Below are 18,228 nucleotides of genomic sequence, written 5' to 3'. Positions count from 1 at the left end.
CTTCATCTAGGGGCAAATCTTTGTTCATTGCAGCCACAAAAGCTTTTGATTTGCTTGCAGAGTTTTATTGTGTTTCTTTTATGGAGAACTGAATTGTCAAAATTGTAAGCATTAGATCCTTCTTTTAAACTGCAAATTACATATGCATACTCATGTTTGATGCATGTGATGCAGAAGGCTTTGGTTGAATGTGCATTGTGTTGATGTTATATGACGCAACTTGGCCCAAGACTGATTTTTAAAATCTGCAGGCTCCTCCGAATATTTGATTATTATAGGATTATACCATATATATATACACGTAATATGGGCAATAGTATAATAAACATGATTGTCATCTGAAATTCAGACAAATGCATGGATATAGTAAAAACTTTTAGAAAGAAGGTTGTTGTATGCACTAGTTTATGACAACACTAAGCTTTGACAAAGAATGTGTCCACAGTTCAATGACATTTGCATGATAATCGATAGCAAAAAATACATTCCTGGAGACATTTAATGTCTGCATGTAAACTTGCCAGTTAGGGTTGTTTTGGGCTCTGGTCTGCCCTCTAGTGGATATAGGTTTTAATGTTCAACAGATACAGTATACAGTATAGTGTGTAAATCCTTAAATTTGTCTCAAACTACGCTTGTTTAACTTTCACTTTTACTTGACATTTCTTTATTTTTGTTACATAAATTTTACAAACCTGTCACAGTAAATGTCTCGGGCAAAATCTTTGCAAGTGATATCTTGCTTAAACAATAAATCTAATTCTGATAAAAGACGATTTTATGTAATTCCAATTCCTACAGATGGTTTTAACTGATAAATGCATGACTGTAGTCTTATAAGTAGACTGCATAACGATTAGTGTAACTGTGTAATTAACAAATAAATTGTACAGATAAATATAATAACAGAATGATTGAGCACAAATTTGCAAATTTGGTGACTCTTTAACATTGTGTGTGCATGTGTGTGCTTGTGTGTCTGTGGACGGGCATGTATGCATGCATGCGTGTGTGTGTGTGTGTGTGTGTGTGTGTGTGTGTGTAGATGTTTGTCGTGGAGAAGGTCAAAGACGAGAGGTGCGTTTTGAATGAGTTTTCAGTGACTGGATCCACTTATGCACCTGAAGGAGAAGTGTGAGTGATTTTAACATTTACTTATAATACACACACAATCTGACTAACCACACTACAACTGACACAGCTTGTGTACCTGTGTATTTGGCCTGCTCATGATGTAAACATCATAGATTTAATTGTGAACTTACACTTATTTGCCTCTATGCCAGATATCCTCTTCTATTCTAACCTGAGAGCTCTCTTTCTCCACACAGATATAGGAATGATGCAGTGGTGCGCTGTAGTCAGTATGATGCCCTGGTGGAAATGGCCACTATCTGTGCCCTGTGTAATGATTCTTCTCTGGATTATAATGAGGTGTGTACATGTATATGTGCATATAAACACATAAACATACGTGTAAACAGAAATAGAAGCACTGTTGAGCAGATGTTTGGAAATCAGCTTTAAAAATGGAATTATTTTAGCAGTGCATTTTTATCTTTTTCTTACTTTAATCTGTATTAGTGAAACCCAAAACAGTATCACAATGAAATAACTGTTGTTCCTATAATGATGATTAACAATTACTGTCATAACATGTTCTCACCATATTTTTCTCTCTACCTCAAATACAAAATCCATACCTACACAGAGTAAAGGTGTGTATGAGAAGGTGGGGGAAGCTACTGAGACCGCCTTGTGCTGTCTAGTGGAGAAGATGAATGTGTTTGACACAGATCTGAGGAGTCTCATTCCTGTAGAGAGAGCTACTGCGTGCTGTTCGGTGAGAGTGGGTCTGAGTGAGTGGCAGTGGGGGAAAGAATGAGAGAGTGTGTGTGTGTGTGTTTGTGTTTGGTTAGGTTAAGTAATAGTCTAGTGTGTGCGAGTGTGTGTGTGTTGGGTGTTGTGTGTGAGTAGGTGAAGCTGGGTGAGAATGTGTAAGAAAAGGGCGTTTTGAGATTGGTGGGTGAGAGTGTGTGTATAGTAAGTGTTGTCCATAGTGTGTGACTTGTTTGTTTATTGTTTGTCTTTCTTGGTTTGCCTTCAGGTGATTAAGCAGTTAATGAGGAAAGATCTGACTCTTGAGTTTTCTCGAGACAGGAAGTCCATGTCTGTCTTCTGCTCACCTAACAAACTGGCTCGCTCTGCCACAGGAGCTAAGATGTTTGTCAAGGTCTGTTTGTTTTTACTCTTCCTGAATAAGCACTACTCATTTCCATCAGCTTTCTATTCGACAACATCTTTCTCCTACTACACACAGGGAGCACCAGAGAACGTTCTGGAGCGTTGCCGTTGGATCCGGGTTGGTGGTGGGGCACGGATACCCATGACCTCTAACCTTAGAGAACACCTCTTGGGCACAGTAAGAGAATGGAGTTCAGGTCGTGACACCCTGCGCTGCCTTGCCATGGCAACTAGAGACTCCCCACCTGACCCACGAACACTGAACCTGGAAAACTCTTCTGCTTTCTCTGAGTATGAGGTAATTGAAGCTAAGCAGTATGTAGATACTTCTGTTATACTGTACTGTGAAAACCTGAAAACCTTTTTTGTGGCAAACTCGGTACCATCCCTGCCACCATTCACCGGCTGGCATAACTGGTACCTCTCAGGTTTGTATCATCTACACTCACAAATTTATTTGACTGGATTCTGTACCTCAGCCTAATTTCTTGTTCCTAATTCTGAAATAAATTGGGAAAAAGCCCAAGCACAACTGTACATGTTTTAAGAACCACTAACTGCTCTATTCTGTTTTACTTGAGCTGGGTAAAGCCCCATCATTGGTTAAAAGGAAAATAATTTTTCAGTTCAGGACCAGCTCATGTGTACAACTAGAACGAACCCTAGTGCAGAAGGAATGGGCAATATTGCCTAATAATTATATTTTGCAACAATATGGAGAACATGCTTGTTCGTTTCACCTCAAAGCATGGTTAAACCCTAATTTGTCCCAACAGGACGAGAAATTGACTTAGTCATCATACTGTGGTAATATACGGATACCATCTCTCAGGTGATACAACTAAGTTGAGTAAATTTGTGTAAAATGGAAGGTTGTGCGTGTGCTTTACTGGCAATTGAAACAATCCGTTTGGTTGATGCAATGATGTTATTGTTAATAAATATGTCAGTCTGTATCTGAACAGAGGAAGAGTCTATGACACATTACCCATCATTGCTTACACCGTATAATTGCCAGGAATTTCTAGTTGATCTGTAATAATGATGAAGATGATCAAATAATGAGGAAAGCATCTTTTAGTTTACATATCTGTCATCAAGACGTTTATGAAGTAGCAAGACTGGGTGATGCAATAGAAGATTATTGACTGTAGTCTTTGCTGTGCCTTGGGGAATATGCATGCCTGAACTAATTGTCGTAATTTTGGAGGTATAGTTTATTTTGGCCCAAAGTAATGATCTATGAAACAGGTTATTTGGTTGCAAAACAGCTGTTCTATACAGTGAGATATTTAAACAGACAGATATTTTATTTTAGAGACTTTATGTAACTTGTTGGATTATAATGTGTGAGTATCTTACTGTAGGTTAATTTCTATACAACTGGGGGTTAAGGGCCTTGCTTATGGGACCAGCAGAGGATTCTTTGTGGACTTGGGAGTTGAACTAGCAACCGTCCAATTGGTAGCTCAACATCTTAACCACTAGGCTAGCACATTCCTGTAAAGGAAGAAATTCCAAATGGCATTAAGTCACAGGATCTGACCTGCTTGTTTCATGCTGAGTCTAATTTCCAAAAGTACCACAGGGCAAAGTGCAGCACAGGAAGGTGATGGAGGTCAATAAAGTGTATGTTCCTTCTCTGTAGTCGGAGTTGACGTTTGTGGGCTGTGTGGGGATGTTGGACCCACCAAGAAAGGAAGTACTCAATGCTGTGCGCATGTGCAGGCAGGCTGGTATACGTGTCATCATGATTACTGGTAAGTCTACAGTATGTATGTGTGTACAAATCACTTTAACTGTCTATTTTATTACAGCAGGTTATAAGAAATAATGATACTTGAAGACATTTCATTCACAATAACATGAAAAATCAACCCTAGCTAAACACACTTACATCTAATTTGTCGCTGAGTTTCTCTGCTCTGTTAAAAACGTCTTGCAGTCTTCAGTCCAATGATGATAACATCTTGTGTTTTCTGTATTGTAATTATATGTCTAGTCTATAAACAAAAGCTCATCCAAGAGGCCACAATAATACAACAAATACACAATATTTCACAGTTCACAAACAGTGCTTTTGAAATCCCTTAAAGTAGCTAATTTCTCTGTGACATGCAGGTGACAATAAAGGCACGGCACTGTCAATCTGCAGACGTGTTGGGATCATCACAGAGCAGGAGGAAGAGGAGGCAGAAGGTACGCCCTTTGGTGGAGGACTGACCGGGCGAGAATTTGATGAGCTGCCGCCCCACCTGCAGCGCCAAGCCTGCCGCACCACCCGCTGCTTTGCCCGTGTTGAACCCACCCACAAGAGCCGCATTGTAGAGTACCTCCAGAGCCTCAGCGATATTACAGCTATGGTAAATACAAGCATATTTGTTAGGGATCCGTGATGGATCTGCGCAGACTTAAGGCCATGTGCGTTTGTGTTTTGTTTATGTCACGTGATTGCCCCGTCTTTGTCTGTTCCTCCCGGTCATCACACCTGTTCCCCATTTTGTGTGATTGTCCGTGTCGCTATATATGTGAGCGGTGTTGCATTAGGCAGCGCGGCTTCATTGATAATATTGTTTGTTCCCTGTGTAGCGTGGTTTATGTTTGTTCTTCCTCATGTATTAAACCCCTTTCGTTTGAAGCTATCCTGCGTACAGGTCTGTCACCGCACCACCTCCATCCAGGGACCTGACAATATCATTTAGATTTTCTCCATTAATATCTGGCTTTATACAGTATATTGATCATTTTAATTGCGTGTCCATGCATTTATTCATGAATTCTTACCAAATATTTTATTTTTTATATTTCACTTCATATTTTGTATACATCTTGTGTATATTGCATTTATTTAGTATTCATTCCTGAAATTACTTTTTTTTTCTCCTTTATTTAATGTATATATTTTTTGTCACTAGTTTATATTAAGAAACTGGATTAAATACTAATACACCTTTGTTCCACTCTACCTCCTCTTTCAGACCGGTGATGGGGTGAACGATGCTCCTGCTCTGAAGAAGGCTGAGATTGGGATAGCGATGGGCTCAGGGACGGCGGTGGCTAAATCAGCCTCTGAGATGATCCTAGCTGATGATAACTTCTCCACCATAGTGGCTGCAGTGGAAGAGGGTCGTGCCATCTATAACAACATGAAGCAGTTTATACGCTACCTCATTTCCTCTAACATTGGAGAGGTGGTGTGGTGAGTACTGAGAGACAGAGAAAGAGAGATACAGCACACATGCATGTATTATGAATATGCAGCTCCATCTATTGTGCGTTGTACCACTATTACCCTGACTAAATCAAAACAGATGAATTTAAGCATTTGTTCCTTTAGCTTCTTTATCCTAGTCAGAGTCGGGGAAGATATGAATACACCCTAGATGGGATGATGCCCCGCATGCATACCCACATGTCCACATGCAGACATTATGGCCATTGTTAAAAAAAATGTTTTGTCTTGGTTATTTAGTGGGTTTAATAAAAGACTGCAAATAAACTGTAATAGTTTTATTTACTCAATAGAGACAGGTATGGTGGGCAGCTTTCATATCTTTTATTAGTTTTTGACTAAGTCAAAGGTCAGACTTTTTAAAAACTTAGACATTTCTCAAGGTCAAACGTCAGATTTTTTTTTTTTTTTACAACATTAGACATCTCTCGAGGTCATCATAATTAAGTTAAATGTAATTTAATGTAATTATATATAATGTTGAATGTAATTATATATAATGTTTACTGATAGGAATTATATGTGACTCCAAGGAATATAAGAGCACCCTCTCCCTCCCTCCCTCTCTCCCTCAGATTGACCAGTAATTAAAACCATGTGTATGCTCAGCGGTAGTTAGGAGCACACCCCTCAGACTGACCTTTAGTTTCTGGGGAGATTATGCTACGTATGCACATTCCTAACCATGTGTCTGCCCTGAGGGAGTTTGTAGAGCCCCTCAGAATGGCCGACGGGTAACGGGGAATTCTGCTATGTATGCACATTCCTATTCATGTGTATGCCCGAGGGAGTTTGGAGAGCCCCTTCAGACTGGCCAATAGTTCATGGAAGATTCTGCTACGTATGTACATTCATGTGTATGCCCAGCAGTAGTTAGGAGCGCCCCCCTCAAACTGACCTTTAGTTACTGGGGAGATTCTTCTACATATGCACATTCCTATCCATGTGTATGCCCCGAGGGAGTTAGGAGCCCCCCCTCAAACTGACCAATGGTTAATGGCGGACCGTATATGATCATACTTGTGCAAACGCAAACCCACACACACAAACACACTCACATACTGTACACCCACAGATGCACCCCAAATTTACTCTTCAAATACCATCTCTCTCCCTACATGCATAACACCTATTGATTCTTTGAGCACAGCTATGGCAGTTTGTCCTGATGCACCGAAAAAGCAACAATCTACTATGTCAAGATTTACAAAGGTTTTAGAGCATGAAATTAGTCAGTATTGGGAGATGTCAAGCGATTGTACAGCCGGCTTTCACTTCAACGCTGAATCACCAGACATAGCTGTCTGTACCTGGTCTCATCCACTGAAGCAACGCTACTGAGAACATAACTTTTGATCGGTGTGACTGGAACAAATTTTGTAAATGGTGTAAGTATTTTGACTACATTGTTTGAATGGAATTCTTTTCACCAGAGGCCTATAAACAAAAACGGAGGAGCGACAGTACCTCCACAACAAACATACTACATTGAAGGAACAAATTTTTCAAAGGACCAGCGTTCACTGCATGTTTCTAAAGAAGAATAAAAACGTCTCTCCGTTACGACCGTAACCCTAGTTCCCTGAGGAACGAGACGCTCCGTCAAAATGCTATGGGAATGCCCCTGCGTGACCATGCTCTGAACCATGTGTGCAATCTGAGCAATGGGCATTGGGACGTGATGTCATCGGCGGGTGACGTCGCGTAAACAGGAAGCTACAAATGGCTGCGAGATGGACAAGATGCTAGCTCCTGTGAGAGAAGGTAAGCGCCGCAGGGATGCAGGGAGTGTGGCACGGAGACGCAGCGTCTCGTTCCTCAGGGAACTAGGGTTACGTAACCTAGAGACATTCCCTTTCGGAACTTGAGCTGCATCGAAACGCTATGGGAACGAGTGTCCAATCACGCCACACTGACCAGACACTGCTTAGAGAGTGAGGGCCTCGGCACCTGCACGTAGGACAGAGGAGCCCGGGGTGGCTCTGAGGTCAAGGTCATAGAACCTGACAAAGGTCAGCGGGGTGGACCAACCCGCAGCGTCACAGATGTCTTGGAGTGCGCTCGGATCCTGAGCAGTGCGGGGAGGCCAGAGGACTCGTGATCCACTACCCATCTGTTCAACGTCTGATTAGCGGCCGGGAAACCCTTCCTTTTAGGGCCGTAGCAGAGGAGCAGCTGCTCCGACTTTCTCCACGGACTCGTCCTGAGGATGTAAGTGACCAGTGCTCGCACTGGACACAGGTGGTTCTGTCGTTCCTGTTCGGGGGCTGTAAACGGAGGAGGGCAGAATGCCTGCAACACGACAGGTCCCTTCGGTACGTACCCAGGTTTCGGATAGAGAAACACTCTTGCCATGCCAGGGGCAAACTCCAGGTGAGACGGGGCCACGGACAGGGCCTGCAGATCCCCGATCCTCTTCAGGGAGGAAATCGACAAGAGGAAGGTGGTCTTAATAGACAGAAACCTAAGGGCCACTTTGGTCAATGGCTCGAAGGGGGGCTCCGATAGAGCCACCAGCACAACTGCCAGATCCCAGACAGGCACTCTGGGTCATGTCCCGGGCCTCAGGCTCCGGGCCCCGCGGTGGAAACGTGCCACCAATGGGTGCCTACCCAGCGACTGCCCCGCCGGCGGAGTGCTATATGCCGCGATTGCAGACACGTAAACCTTCAGGGTTGAGGGGGTTAACCAAGCGGCAAACTGTTCCTGTAAGAACTCCAGAACTGAGTCGATCGGGCAGTTAACTGGTTCCAGGCCATGGTGCTCACACCATGATGTAAACATCGTGCGGCGTACGACCTCCTCCTGGAGGAAGCTCTGGAGTGGAAAAGGGTCTCTACTACCTCGGTAGTGAGACCAGCCACTATGAACTGTGCCCCCTCAGGGGCCACAGCCTCCACAGCTCTGGGCATGGGTGCACCAAGGTTCCGCCCGTCTGTGAGTGGAGATCCCTCCAGGGAGGAATTTCAAACAGAGGGCCCCCGAGTAGCGACACCAGATCCGCAAACCATGACTTGCCCGGTCATTGAGGTGCCACCAGGAGGAGACGGACTCCATCCCGGCGAACTCACTCCAGAACTCCAGGGAGCAGTGCGATCGGGGGAAAAGCGTACAGACATAGCCTCAGCCACGACTGCACCATGGCATCAAGAGCTAATGGGGCTGGGTGAGAGAGAGAGAATCAGAGGGGACAGTGCGAGGTCTCCCGGGTCACAAACAGATCCACCTGGGCTCTGTTGAACCTCCGCCATATGAACTCCACCTCCTCGGGGTGGAGACGCATTCCCCAGGCCTCGGCCCCAGCCTCAACAGGGCATCTGCTCTGACATTCAACTGTCCCGGGATATAAATGGCCCTCAAAGAGAGGAGTCTGGAATGAATGTATGAATGAATGAATGATGGTTTATAACCTTTGATCTTGAGAAATGTCTAACATTGTAAAAATTATGACATGACTTAGACCTGTCAGAAACTAATAAATGATATGTAAGCTGCCCACCATACCTCTCTCTTTCTCCCTCCCAATATCTATTGTGTTATAAAATCCTGTAATCTGACCCTGATGTTTCAGTGCTAATCTAAAATGACAGTATTTTCCACACCATTAGGCACACCGGATTATAAGGCGCAGTCTCAATTACGGGCTCTATTTCTGTACTTAACCCATACATAAGGTGCATCGTATTATAAGTATGCATGCTAAAATATACGGTCTACAAAAAAGGTAACAGAAGCAAAACAGTAAGTTCAGTTGAACTTTATTCTACTATTTAACAATACACACACATTATTTTTTAATCAATCTTCTCCCTCAAATCCATCAAAGTCCTTATCTACTGTGTCTTCTTAACTTGGCGCAGTACATTTTCTTGCTTCCTCCACTTCCGAACCATAGATTCATTGATGTTGAATTCTTTCAGCTGCTCTATTCCCATTTACAACCGCGTAACTGATAGTCTGTAGTTTGAATTGTGCCTCGTAAGCATCTGATTTTTATTAACGGATGGCAAACCAACTTAAGGTGCATTTACCGCCACCTACTGGACTGGAGTGTGGAGGGCATAATGGTTAGGAAAAAACAAATGTTGTTTTGCAACATACCGGTAGTATGGCGGAGGTTAGCGTACGTACTCTATGTATTACATCCCTATGTTAGCGGGAAATGGTCCGACAGTCAATCAAGCGGAGTGCTTACCAAAGTCGCACAACAACATTTTTACAGATTTTTTTGGAACTCGGTGCACACATAAGGCGCACCGGATTATTACGCGCACGGCCGATTTTTGAGAAAATTTAAGGCTTTTAGGTGCGCCTTATAGTGCGGAAAATACTGTAATATAAATCTATAAATTTTTGTTCTATACTTGATCTCTCACCCTCAGTATTTTTCTGACTGCTGCTCTGGGCATGCCTGAGGCTCTCATCCCAGTTCAGTTGCTATGGGTGAATCTGGTGACGGACGGCTTCCCTGCCACTGCGCTCGGCTTCAATCCCCCAGACCTGGATATTATGTCACGACCACCACGTTCTCCCAAAGAGCCCCTCATCTCTGGCTGGCTTTTCTGCAGATACCTTATCATTGGCTGTGAGTGTACATTGCATTGCAATGCTTTCAATTCAATTTAAGTTTATTTCTATAGCACTTTTTACAATCGACATTGTCTCAGAGCAGCTTTACAGAACGTAAACAAACAGAACATAGAACAAAAGGTTATTATAAAGAATAATATAAAGATTAATAGAATGAAAAGTTCAAGATTAATATTAGATATATTTAAACGTGTTTGTATTTATCACCAATGAGCAAGTCTGAGGTGACTGTGGGGAGAAAAAACTCCCTTGAACTGTAAAGGAAGAAACCTTGAGAGGAACCAAACTCAAAGGGGAACCTCATCCTCATATGGGTGATACTGGAGGGTGTGATTATAAATATACAGTCTGATAAATGTTGTATTGATGAGGATATTGTTGTCCTCACAGACCACATGGAGTTGGCATCTCCTCTTTAGTACAGCAGAGTCCAACTGGAGCTGGTAAATCTGTAGATACCTCAGAATCCTCACAGAGTCGGCCTCATCTACGTGGAGGTCCAAAATGTTTATGGCATGGAAGACAATCGGAGCTGGTACAATTTCTGGATGCCTCGGGATGGGTAGAAAGAGAGAAGCAGTGGAGAGGAATTAATGTAGCTAGCTGCTGTTCATAATATTACCAATATAGATGATAATGTGCATTTGGTCAGATGTATTAGAGCACAAGATTACGGGAAGTATTATGTGTACAATGATTTGAGAAACAATTCCTGTTTTTAGACAAATGGGTGTGATACAGTCCTAATTGATCCCAGGGGCACCCAACATCCAAGAGTCTGTTTAGAACCGTGTTAAATTGCAACAATTTTTCTTAGTCTGTTAATTTTTAGGCCTACATTATGTGGGGTGTTCTTCATACAAGTCCCTGGGAAAGTGCTGTTATTATTAGAGAGAATAATGTGTGAGCACATTAATATAAAAATGTGATTACAGCCGGTACAACTTTCAGAGCAGCTGTTATCGGACACACCGAAAACAGCTACATGATAAGGCCCGGCATGCAACACCGTGCAATCGAGATAGGTGATATTTAGCTCCTGTGGGATGAATGCAATCCTGGTGATTGATGGATGGAATGTTGTAATTTCCTCAGCTTTTTTCTAACATTATTTGTACATTTGATAACGGATTGGAGAGGATTTTTAGATATACCAAATGCAGAAACAGAGCAAGCAATGGAGGAAGTAATTATGCGGTCTCTTATTGCTCTATACTGTAGTTTAACATTGTGCAATGCTGAGTTTCTTTCGATTCTTTAAGAATTACTTTGCTTCTTTGATTTTTCTATTTTTTTCTTCCCCGCTGAGAGTGCTGGAAATTATTTTGCCCAGAAATTTTTCAAGAGACAACCACATTAACAGTTGTATTTTGAGAGCTGGCAGGGGGAGCAGGAGGACTCCAGTTGTGGTATGATTGTGGCAGATTTAGGGATAGCTTAAATGGACTCTCATTTCTATTAACACACACACACACACACACAGTGGCCTATACTGTATGCTCTTAAGAAGTTACGATTTGATTTATTCTTGGACTTGATTTATATGATTTATTCTTGGACTTTTCTTGCTACAGGTTATGTGGGAGTAGCTACAGTTGGTGCTGCGGCTTGGTGGTTCATGGCAGCACATGATGGCCCGAAACTTTCCTTTTATCAACTGGTCAGACAAACATTTTTTTTTTCTGTAAACTTTTGATAGTTGCAGTGAAAATAGTTGTGTTTTTAATGTTTAAAAAGTGGTTTCATAGTAGGATTAATATTTTTACTCTCCCTCTATCAGTCTCACTACATGCAGTGCAGTGAGGGGCATGCAGACTTTGCAGGAGTTCAGTGCTCTGTATTTGAGTCACCATATCCGATGACTATGGCTCTGTCAGTGCTGGTCACCATAGAGATGTGCAATGCCCTCAACAGGTAAGTGTTTTCCTCTCTGTGGATATTTGGTGCAGTCCATTGGTTCAGTTCAAGTGTGAGCACTATGAATGAGAAATATCAATACCAACAACAGCAGTCATTTGTAGGATCATTTAAAATGCTGAAAAACAAATATTTCAAGCTCACCTCCCTCATACTCAGAAATACAGAGATTTGTGTTTACCCTCTTCTGCCACAGCAAATTTAGCATAAATAAGCCATGGGAATTTAAGTGAATTAGATAGATAAATGGGCTAGATAGCTAAACTCTGCAGTTCTGCATCCATGCTGTGAACAGCCATTACTGTACCCTTTACTCCTAAGATAGGAGTTGCTGCATTTCTATTGCTCTGAATGGACAAATAGATACAGTAGCCACAGAATACATATACAATTGAAGTTGTCTGTTAACTTTCATTGCTTTGCCAGCCAGAAGCCTGTAGCTTATTCATGTGTGTGTGTGTGTGTGTGTGTGTGTGTGTGTGTGTGTGTGTGTGTGTGTGTGTGTGTGTGTGTGTGTGTGTGTGTGTGTGTGTGTGTGTAAATGAAGCTGGTGGCAGTGTGCAGATGGTTTTGGCTCTTAGGTCATCTGTTTGTTAATAAATTTTGGTTTAAATTGAGATCCTTGTTTTCACGAATGTCAGCTGTTGTGCTACAGAACATACTCTCAGCTCACAGAGTTCCCACTGTGGCAGCTCTAGCTTTATGTGGGAGTAGGAGAAGACAGGAGCACTTTTCAATAGACTGCAGTTCTAAAGACGAAAGCAATTGTGAGCAAAGCTCTAAACTATCAGCAAGAATAAATATAGCTGTGGGAACTATAGTTGTTAGACAAAAAGTCACATCCACAAATAGCAGTTTTTTATACTGTTTTTTACTCTATCACAAAGAGGAGGCAAAGGCAAAAGTTTTTACTGAATAAAAGATACGGCTAAACGGTGTGTCACATTTTCGGAGAAATATTGCTCATCGGACCTAGTTGCAGGATAACATACCTCGCTTTTTATTTACATAAAACACTTAACGCAACATAATTTAATCATAATACAATAAGGTAAATGCATGGAAACCAAAATATGTGATATGCAACAATAACTGACAAAGATGATGACAAAAGGCCAGGTATAAATAGAGCAACACATTAGGGTTAACGAGAAACATGTGACAACCGGTGGGAGAACACGTGACCTTAAATGAGCTCCCCCTCTGGTGGTCTGGCAGAGAATTGTCCCAGTAGTTCCTAACACAGTGATAGACAAACTATGACAAAAAACTGCAAAAAAAAAAACAAAAAAAAAAACAAACCCAGTCAGGAATACACAAAAACTGGATCATGGCTGTGGCATAACAACAGAAGCTAGATAAAGACTGTGAAACAAGGGTGTGAATTAAGGTGGCTAAACACATAACATGAAACAGGTGAGCATAATAAATTATAAACATGGAGCGCACAACACTGGTGATCTGGTGGAGGAAATGTCATCTATAATTGTGACATCAACAGATTTTTCACCTGTAGGAATGTTGTCTGATCTTGCCTTTAGCATGTCATGTCCAAACAGAACACAGCAATGACGTGCTGATATTCCTGCAAGATGATGACTGTAGAGTGCATGGGGTCAAAACTTGGGCTTGACTTTCCCATTCCAAAGAAAATCCAAACGTTTTGATTTTGAAACATAATGTAATTTTAAAAGCGAAAAATGAACAGAAAACAGATCAAAATGCTAGCATTGCAATTACTGATTACAAAATATGTTCTGTTAGTACCCTTAGAAAAGTTATTATAAATACTGGCTCTGATAACTGTGTTTGTGTGTTCTGAAGCCTGTCTGAAAACCAGTCTCTCCTGAAGATGCCTCCCTGGTCAAACCCCTGGCTTGTAGGTGCTATCTGCCTCTCCATGGCCCTACATTTCCTCATCCTCTATGTGGATCCACTGCCCGTAAGTCTATAAACTAGTGTTTAGTGTTTCCTTGTGTAGTATTTGGACTTTTATATGGACCACATTTTGTTCTCTTCGTACTCCTACTTGCCTGAGACAAAGAAACACAAACAGAACACCTGTTCATATTGGGGGTTTTGGGGTGGGGGTCTAGTCAAAGTATCTTTGTAGTACTTTCCAATTAAATGTAATATTTATAACATAATGAAGAATTGTAGACTTTCTGCCATATGTTATGATTACATTATATTTTACTTTTCAGTTTCTTCCTTTACAATATCATTTCGTCACAATTATTTCACCAGGAGAGGCTAACTCTGTTTAGAGGAGATAAAAGATCTATATTAGTTGATTCCTTGTTGGCTTTGCATGTGATAGCTGTTCATGGCATTTCTCTATAACTGTTCAAAATAATGCAAGTGATGCTGTTAATGCAAGTGATGGAGGGCATCATTAGGATGAGAAAAAATAAAGATCTATAAGAGTGAAAGCAAGAAGGACTGCACTGGTGAGCTCAGCAACACCAAAAGGCCTGGAAAATGCCAGAAGACAAAACTGGAGTGCAGGCTTACAGAAATATTTCCTTGATGAAGAAAAACCCTCTTCATAATATCATGAACACTCTTAGTAGGAAGGCATGTCCTAAGAAGGTCTTCTTAAATGTAAATACAGAGGGGTGTAAAGCACTAGGTGTAAAGCACTGGTAACACTCAAGAACAGAAAGGCCAGTAGGAGAGTAGAGTACAAGATTGTTTGAATATAAGGAATCAAGATTCATTCATTCATTTTCTACCGCTTATCCGAACTTCTCGGGTCACGGGGAGCCTGTGCCTATCTCAGGCAGGATTCTAAGAGATCCTTAAAGCAAATGAATTTATGTTGAATGTTGAAATGGCAGAAGTCTGAATGAAGAATGAAGTCAGACTGACCTCAGCAACTAAGCATGCTTTTCACATTCTGATTTAAAACTGAAGGCAGAAAGACCCAGAAACAAGCAGCAACTGAAGGCAGCTGCAGTTATAGACTGGAAAAGCATCTCCAGGGAGGAAACTTGGCGTGTAACAATGTCTTTTTGTTCCATACTTCAAGGCAGTCAATGACTACAAATAATTTGCAACTAAATACTAAAAAAAATACAGATATTTATGATTGTTAGTTTATTAAATTTATAAAATGGCTCTAATTCCTACACAGTTGTTGCAATTTTTTTGTTAAACTTTTTGAATTATCTGTAAGTTTACACTTTATTCACATCTTGATTGCTTCATTTGTAATTCATTGTGGTGGTGTACAGAAGCAAATTGACAATAATTGTGTCAAAGTCCGATTATTTATGGGCCTGATTATATATATGATGTTTACATGCATATATATGCACGTATATGAATGAATAAACTAAAGGAGTATTACATTACAGAAACATTTTGAGTCAAAGGATTGTCAAAGGAAATGTCAGATTGTGACCTTTTTTGAATCAGTGATATTGGATCAGCATGAGCAAATAGTTGGTGAACTTTTTTTTTTTTTAAGTTGCCGTAATCTGTCAAGAGAATTGGTCAAACTGTGTGTGAATGAATTGAGCTGACTCATGTAACATTCTGTGATTCATTGGAAAAGCAAAACTTTACTACATTTAATTGTTTTACTGTAACCCTATGACAGCATACGAAATGGGATCATTAGGCTGACTATTTCCTTTCCCCTCAGGAGAAGATTCCTGCACACTAATTCTCTGATTCTATTTCAGATGATTTTTCAGATCCGACCTCTGTCCTGGCCACAGTGGGTTACTGTTCTGAAGATGTCCCTGCCGGTCATCCTTATGGACGAAGCACTAAAATTCTTGGCTAGGAACTACATTGAACCAGGCAATGATCTCGAACAAGAGGAAGAGGAGAGACTGCACCAGGGCCAGGGTGGCAGCGGGGTATTCGCAAGCCTGGCTGTCAAAATACAACAAGGTCTGAAGGGTGTCTCCTGGGCATTTGTCTTCATCTCCGCTCCCCTTTTGTTTTGGATCTACAGCCTGGACTCAGATATTACAAACATCTTCTGGGAATAGGTAGGGTGGAAAATGTGGGAACTATACGTTAGAAATTTTTACTGGGAGAGTGGGAGGATGGCTCAAAATAAGGGGAAGGGGGTGTAAGTAACAGAACCAAAAAAGGAATAAAGTGAATATATACGCAAAAAAAAGATGAGAAGGAGGCATTTTGAGCATGGACAATCAGAATTAGTGGGAAGATGAGAACAAAAACCAGGCATTTGTCATATTCAGTCCAGACCCATTTTTGTGTGATTTTGTGTGTGTTTTTGTACACGTTATCTTTAGCTCCTTTTCTCATGCTTAATTTGTAATCTTTTGATGGAATTTAAAATATCTTCACACAGCTATACATTATTTCAGGTTTAACAGAATTATTTTCAAATCACTATTTTAAATTATTTGTTATTTCAACAAGTCCTGCATACAGTACCCCTTTTGTAGGCAATACAGAACATTCACATCCATGAGCGATTCAAAGGTGAACAATACATCTTCACAGGTACTGTATTTTTCTTATAGCATTCCTTATGTTCTTTTTAAACATATGTTTAGAATAGATATAAACAGCCACCTCCATGGTAAGAGATTTTTTTTTGTTGTCTGTAAGGATAAGGAAAAAATAGTGACATAAGTAGGAGAGAAGATCAAGTTGGTCAGAAGCTCAAAACAAACTAAATTTGAGCTGACTGCATGTAATGTGAAAAGTGTATCAACAAGTCTGGAGTGTAGGATTTTTATTTATTTATTTTATGTTTTTTTAGAACCATTCCTGCAAATCATTAAAAAGGGAAATTTACCGTACTGAGCTTCATTCAATAAAAAACCAAAAGTGACACTTTGGAGACACTCTGAACAGTCAATCCCACTTCCTGCCTTTATCATTCATGTATGCGTCATCAGGCAGAACAGACCAGAAAACTTGCTCCAAGGTTGGGATGACAATATTTCTCATGAATTCCCTGCTCTTCTAATGCATGTTTAAGGAAAATAAGGTTCACATTGTGTATTTTATTTTTTAAACATGTCTTTATTAATTATGTCTGTAGTAATAAGATTTCTGCAGATGACTTACACTGTCACAGTTAAGTAAGGAATAGCTGTAAAGCTCGAGGTTATTCCTGAAGTCTGCAGAGTCAGGAATAAAATAAAATAGTAAAAAGTGTTGAGAAGATCAATTGAGTCATACATGTTATTGCACCACTATGTATGTAATCTCATCATCATAAGAGAGAGGTCTACATTGCAGTTGTTATCATAACTAACATTTCATCACATTTATGTTGAAAGTATTTTTTGTGTACTATTGTCAGGAAAAGAAAAGGCTGTGACTGCAAAATGAGAAAAGACAGAGGAAGTGTGTTCTATTTTTGCCCATTATTAGCCCATCCCACTTCATCCAGGGTTTAATTTAAATTTAGTTACATTTGCATTTTGTCTACTTTATCATGAAAATTCAATAAAACAACCAGACAGAATATTTATATAGAAACCATTTTTATTTCGCATTGTTCTATGTTTATTTTAAAAAATGTTTTTCACAAAATTGCTTTTTCTTGTTTTGTGCTATTAATTTAATTGGTACCATTGTCATAACTTTTCATTGATGGAAAAATGCTCAGTGGAATGGGAATAAACAGTTCATTTAAAGTCATTACAGAATTGCTGAAATATTCTCATTTATTTACACAAACAAAATATACTAGATAGCCCATTTTACAAAAACGGCATTGGGGATTAAAGTAAAAAAAAAAATCAGAAACATTTATGCAAAATTTAAACACATTTAAACAGCCTTCATTATGAATTAGCAGCATAAATAGCAAATATTTAAATCAGCTCAAACAATTTTGGGATTCTTATCATCAGAAAAACAGGAGTTTTCTAATAATTATACAGAATTGTAGTTTGAAGATGGACACATGCTCTGAAGTGCATCAGTGCATGCAGCAACATCTTGGGACCATAAATTCAAAAGGGTATCAATCCTAGACCACATAGGCAAGTGTGAATAGGGACACACAGCAGTCGACAGGACACAGTTGGCAGATTTGAATCCCTGTAAAAACAAATTAGTTTTGTATCTGGCCCTTAGAATTTTCTCCATGTACTCCCAACAAAAATAAGGTTTTACCTGCAGGTTTTCCACTAATCCTTTGGTTTCTGCTTTCATGTAGGAGACTTCAGGAGACAAGTCAAGTTCACATGCCTGGTAGTCACTCAGTCTCTGTACAACTGCACACTGAGGAGGATAGAGAA

At 40.5% G+C, this 18,228-nt stretch overlaps 1 protein-coding gene across 1 annotated transcript in view; it reads left to right on the top strand.

Annotated features, from left to right (window-relative positions):
* si:dkey-28b4.8 (sarcoplasmic/endoplasmic reticulum calcium ATPase 2) overlaps nt 1-17,623 on the top strand; it is a 29,746-nt gene extending 12,123 nt beyond the window's left edge. Inside the window, exons 11-23 of the mRNA XM_027145965.2 lie at nt 1,046-1,134; nt 1,332-1,434; nt 1,712-1,843; nt 2,108-2,233; nt 2,321-2,542; nt 3,893-4,004; nt 4,366-4,607; nt 5,223-5,443; nt 9,859-10,061; nt 11,641-11,726; nt 11,847-11,980; nt 13,808-13,925; nt 15,673-17,623. Coding sequence (XP_027001766.1) covers nt 1,046-1,134; nt 1,332-1,434; nt 1,712-1,843; nt 2,108-2,233; nt 2,321-2,542; nt 3,893-4,004; nt 4,366-4,607; nt 5,223-5,443; nt 9,859-10,061; nt 11,641-11,726; nt 11,847-11,980; nt 13,808-13,925; nt 15,673-15,987 — 2,103 coding nt within the window. The 3' untranslated portion in view covers nt 15,988-17,623. The remainder of the gene's footprint in view (nt 1-1,045; nt 1,135-1,331; nt 1,435-1,711; nt 1,844-2,107; nt 2,234-2,320; nt 2,543-3,892; nt 4,005-4,365; nt 4,608-5,222; nt 5,444-9,858; nt 10,062-11,640; nt 11,727-11,846; nt 11,981-13,807; nt 13,926-15,672) is intronic.
* The last annotated feature ends 605 nt before the right edge of the window (nt 17,624-18,228 follow it).

Source organism: Tachysurus fulvidraco, chromosome 4 (assembly GCF_022655615.1).
Source record: "Tachysurus fulvidraco isolate hzauxx_2018 chromosome 4, HZAU_PFXX_2.0, whole genome shotgun sequence".
Taxonomy (NCBI): domain Eukaryota; kingdom Metazoa; phylum Chordata; class Actinopteri; order Siluriformes; family Bagridae; genus Tachysurus; species Tachysurus fulvidraco.
This window is presented reverse-complemented; position numbering and strand designations above follow the sequence as displayed.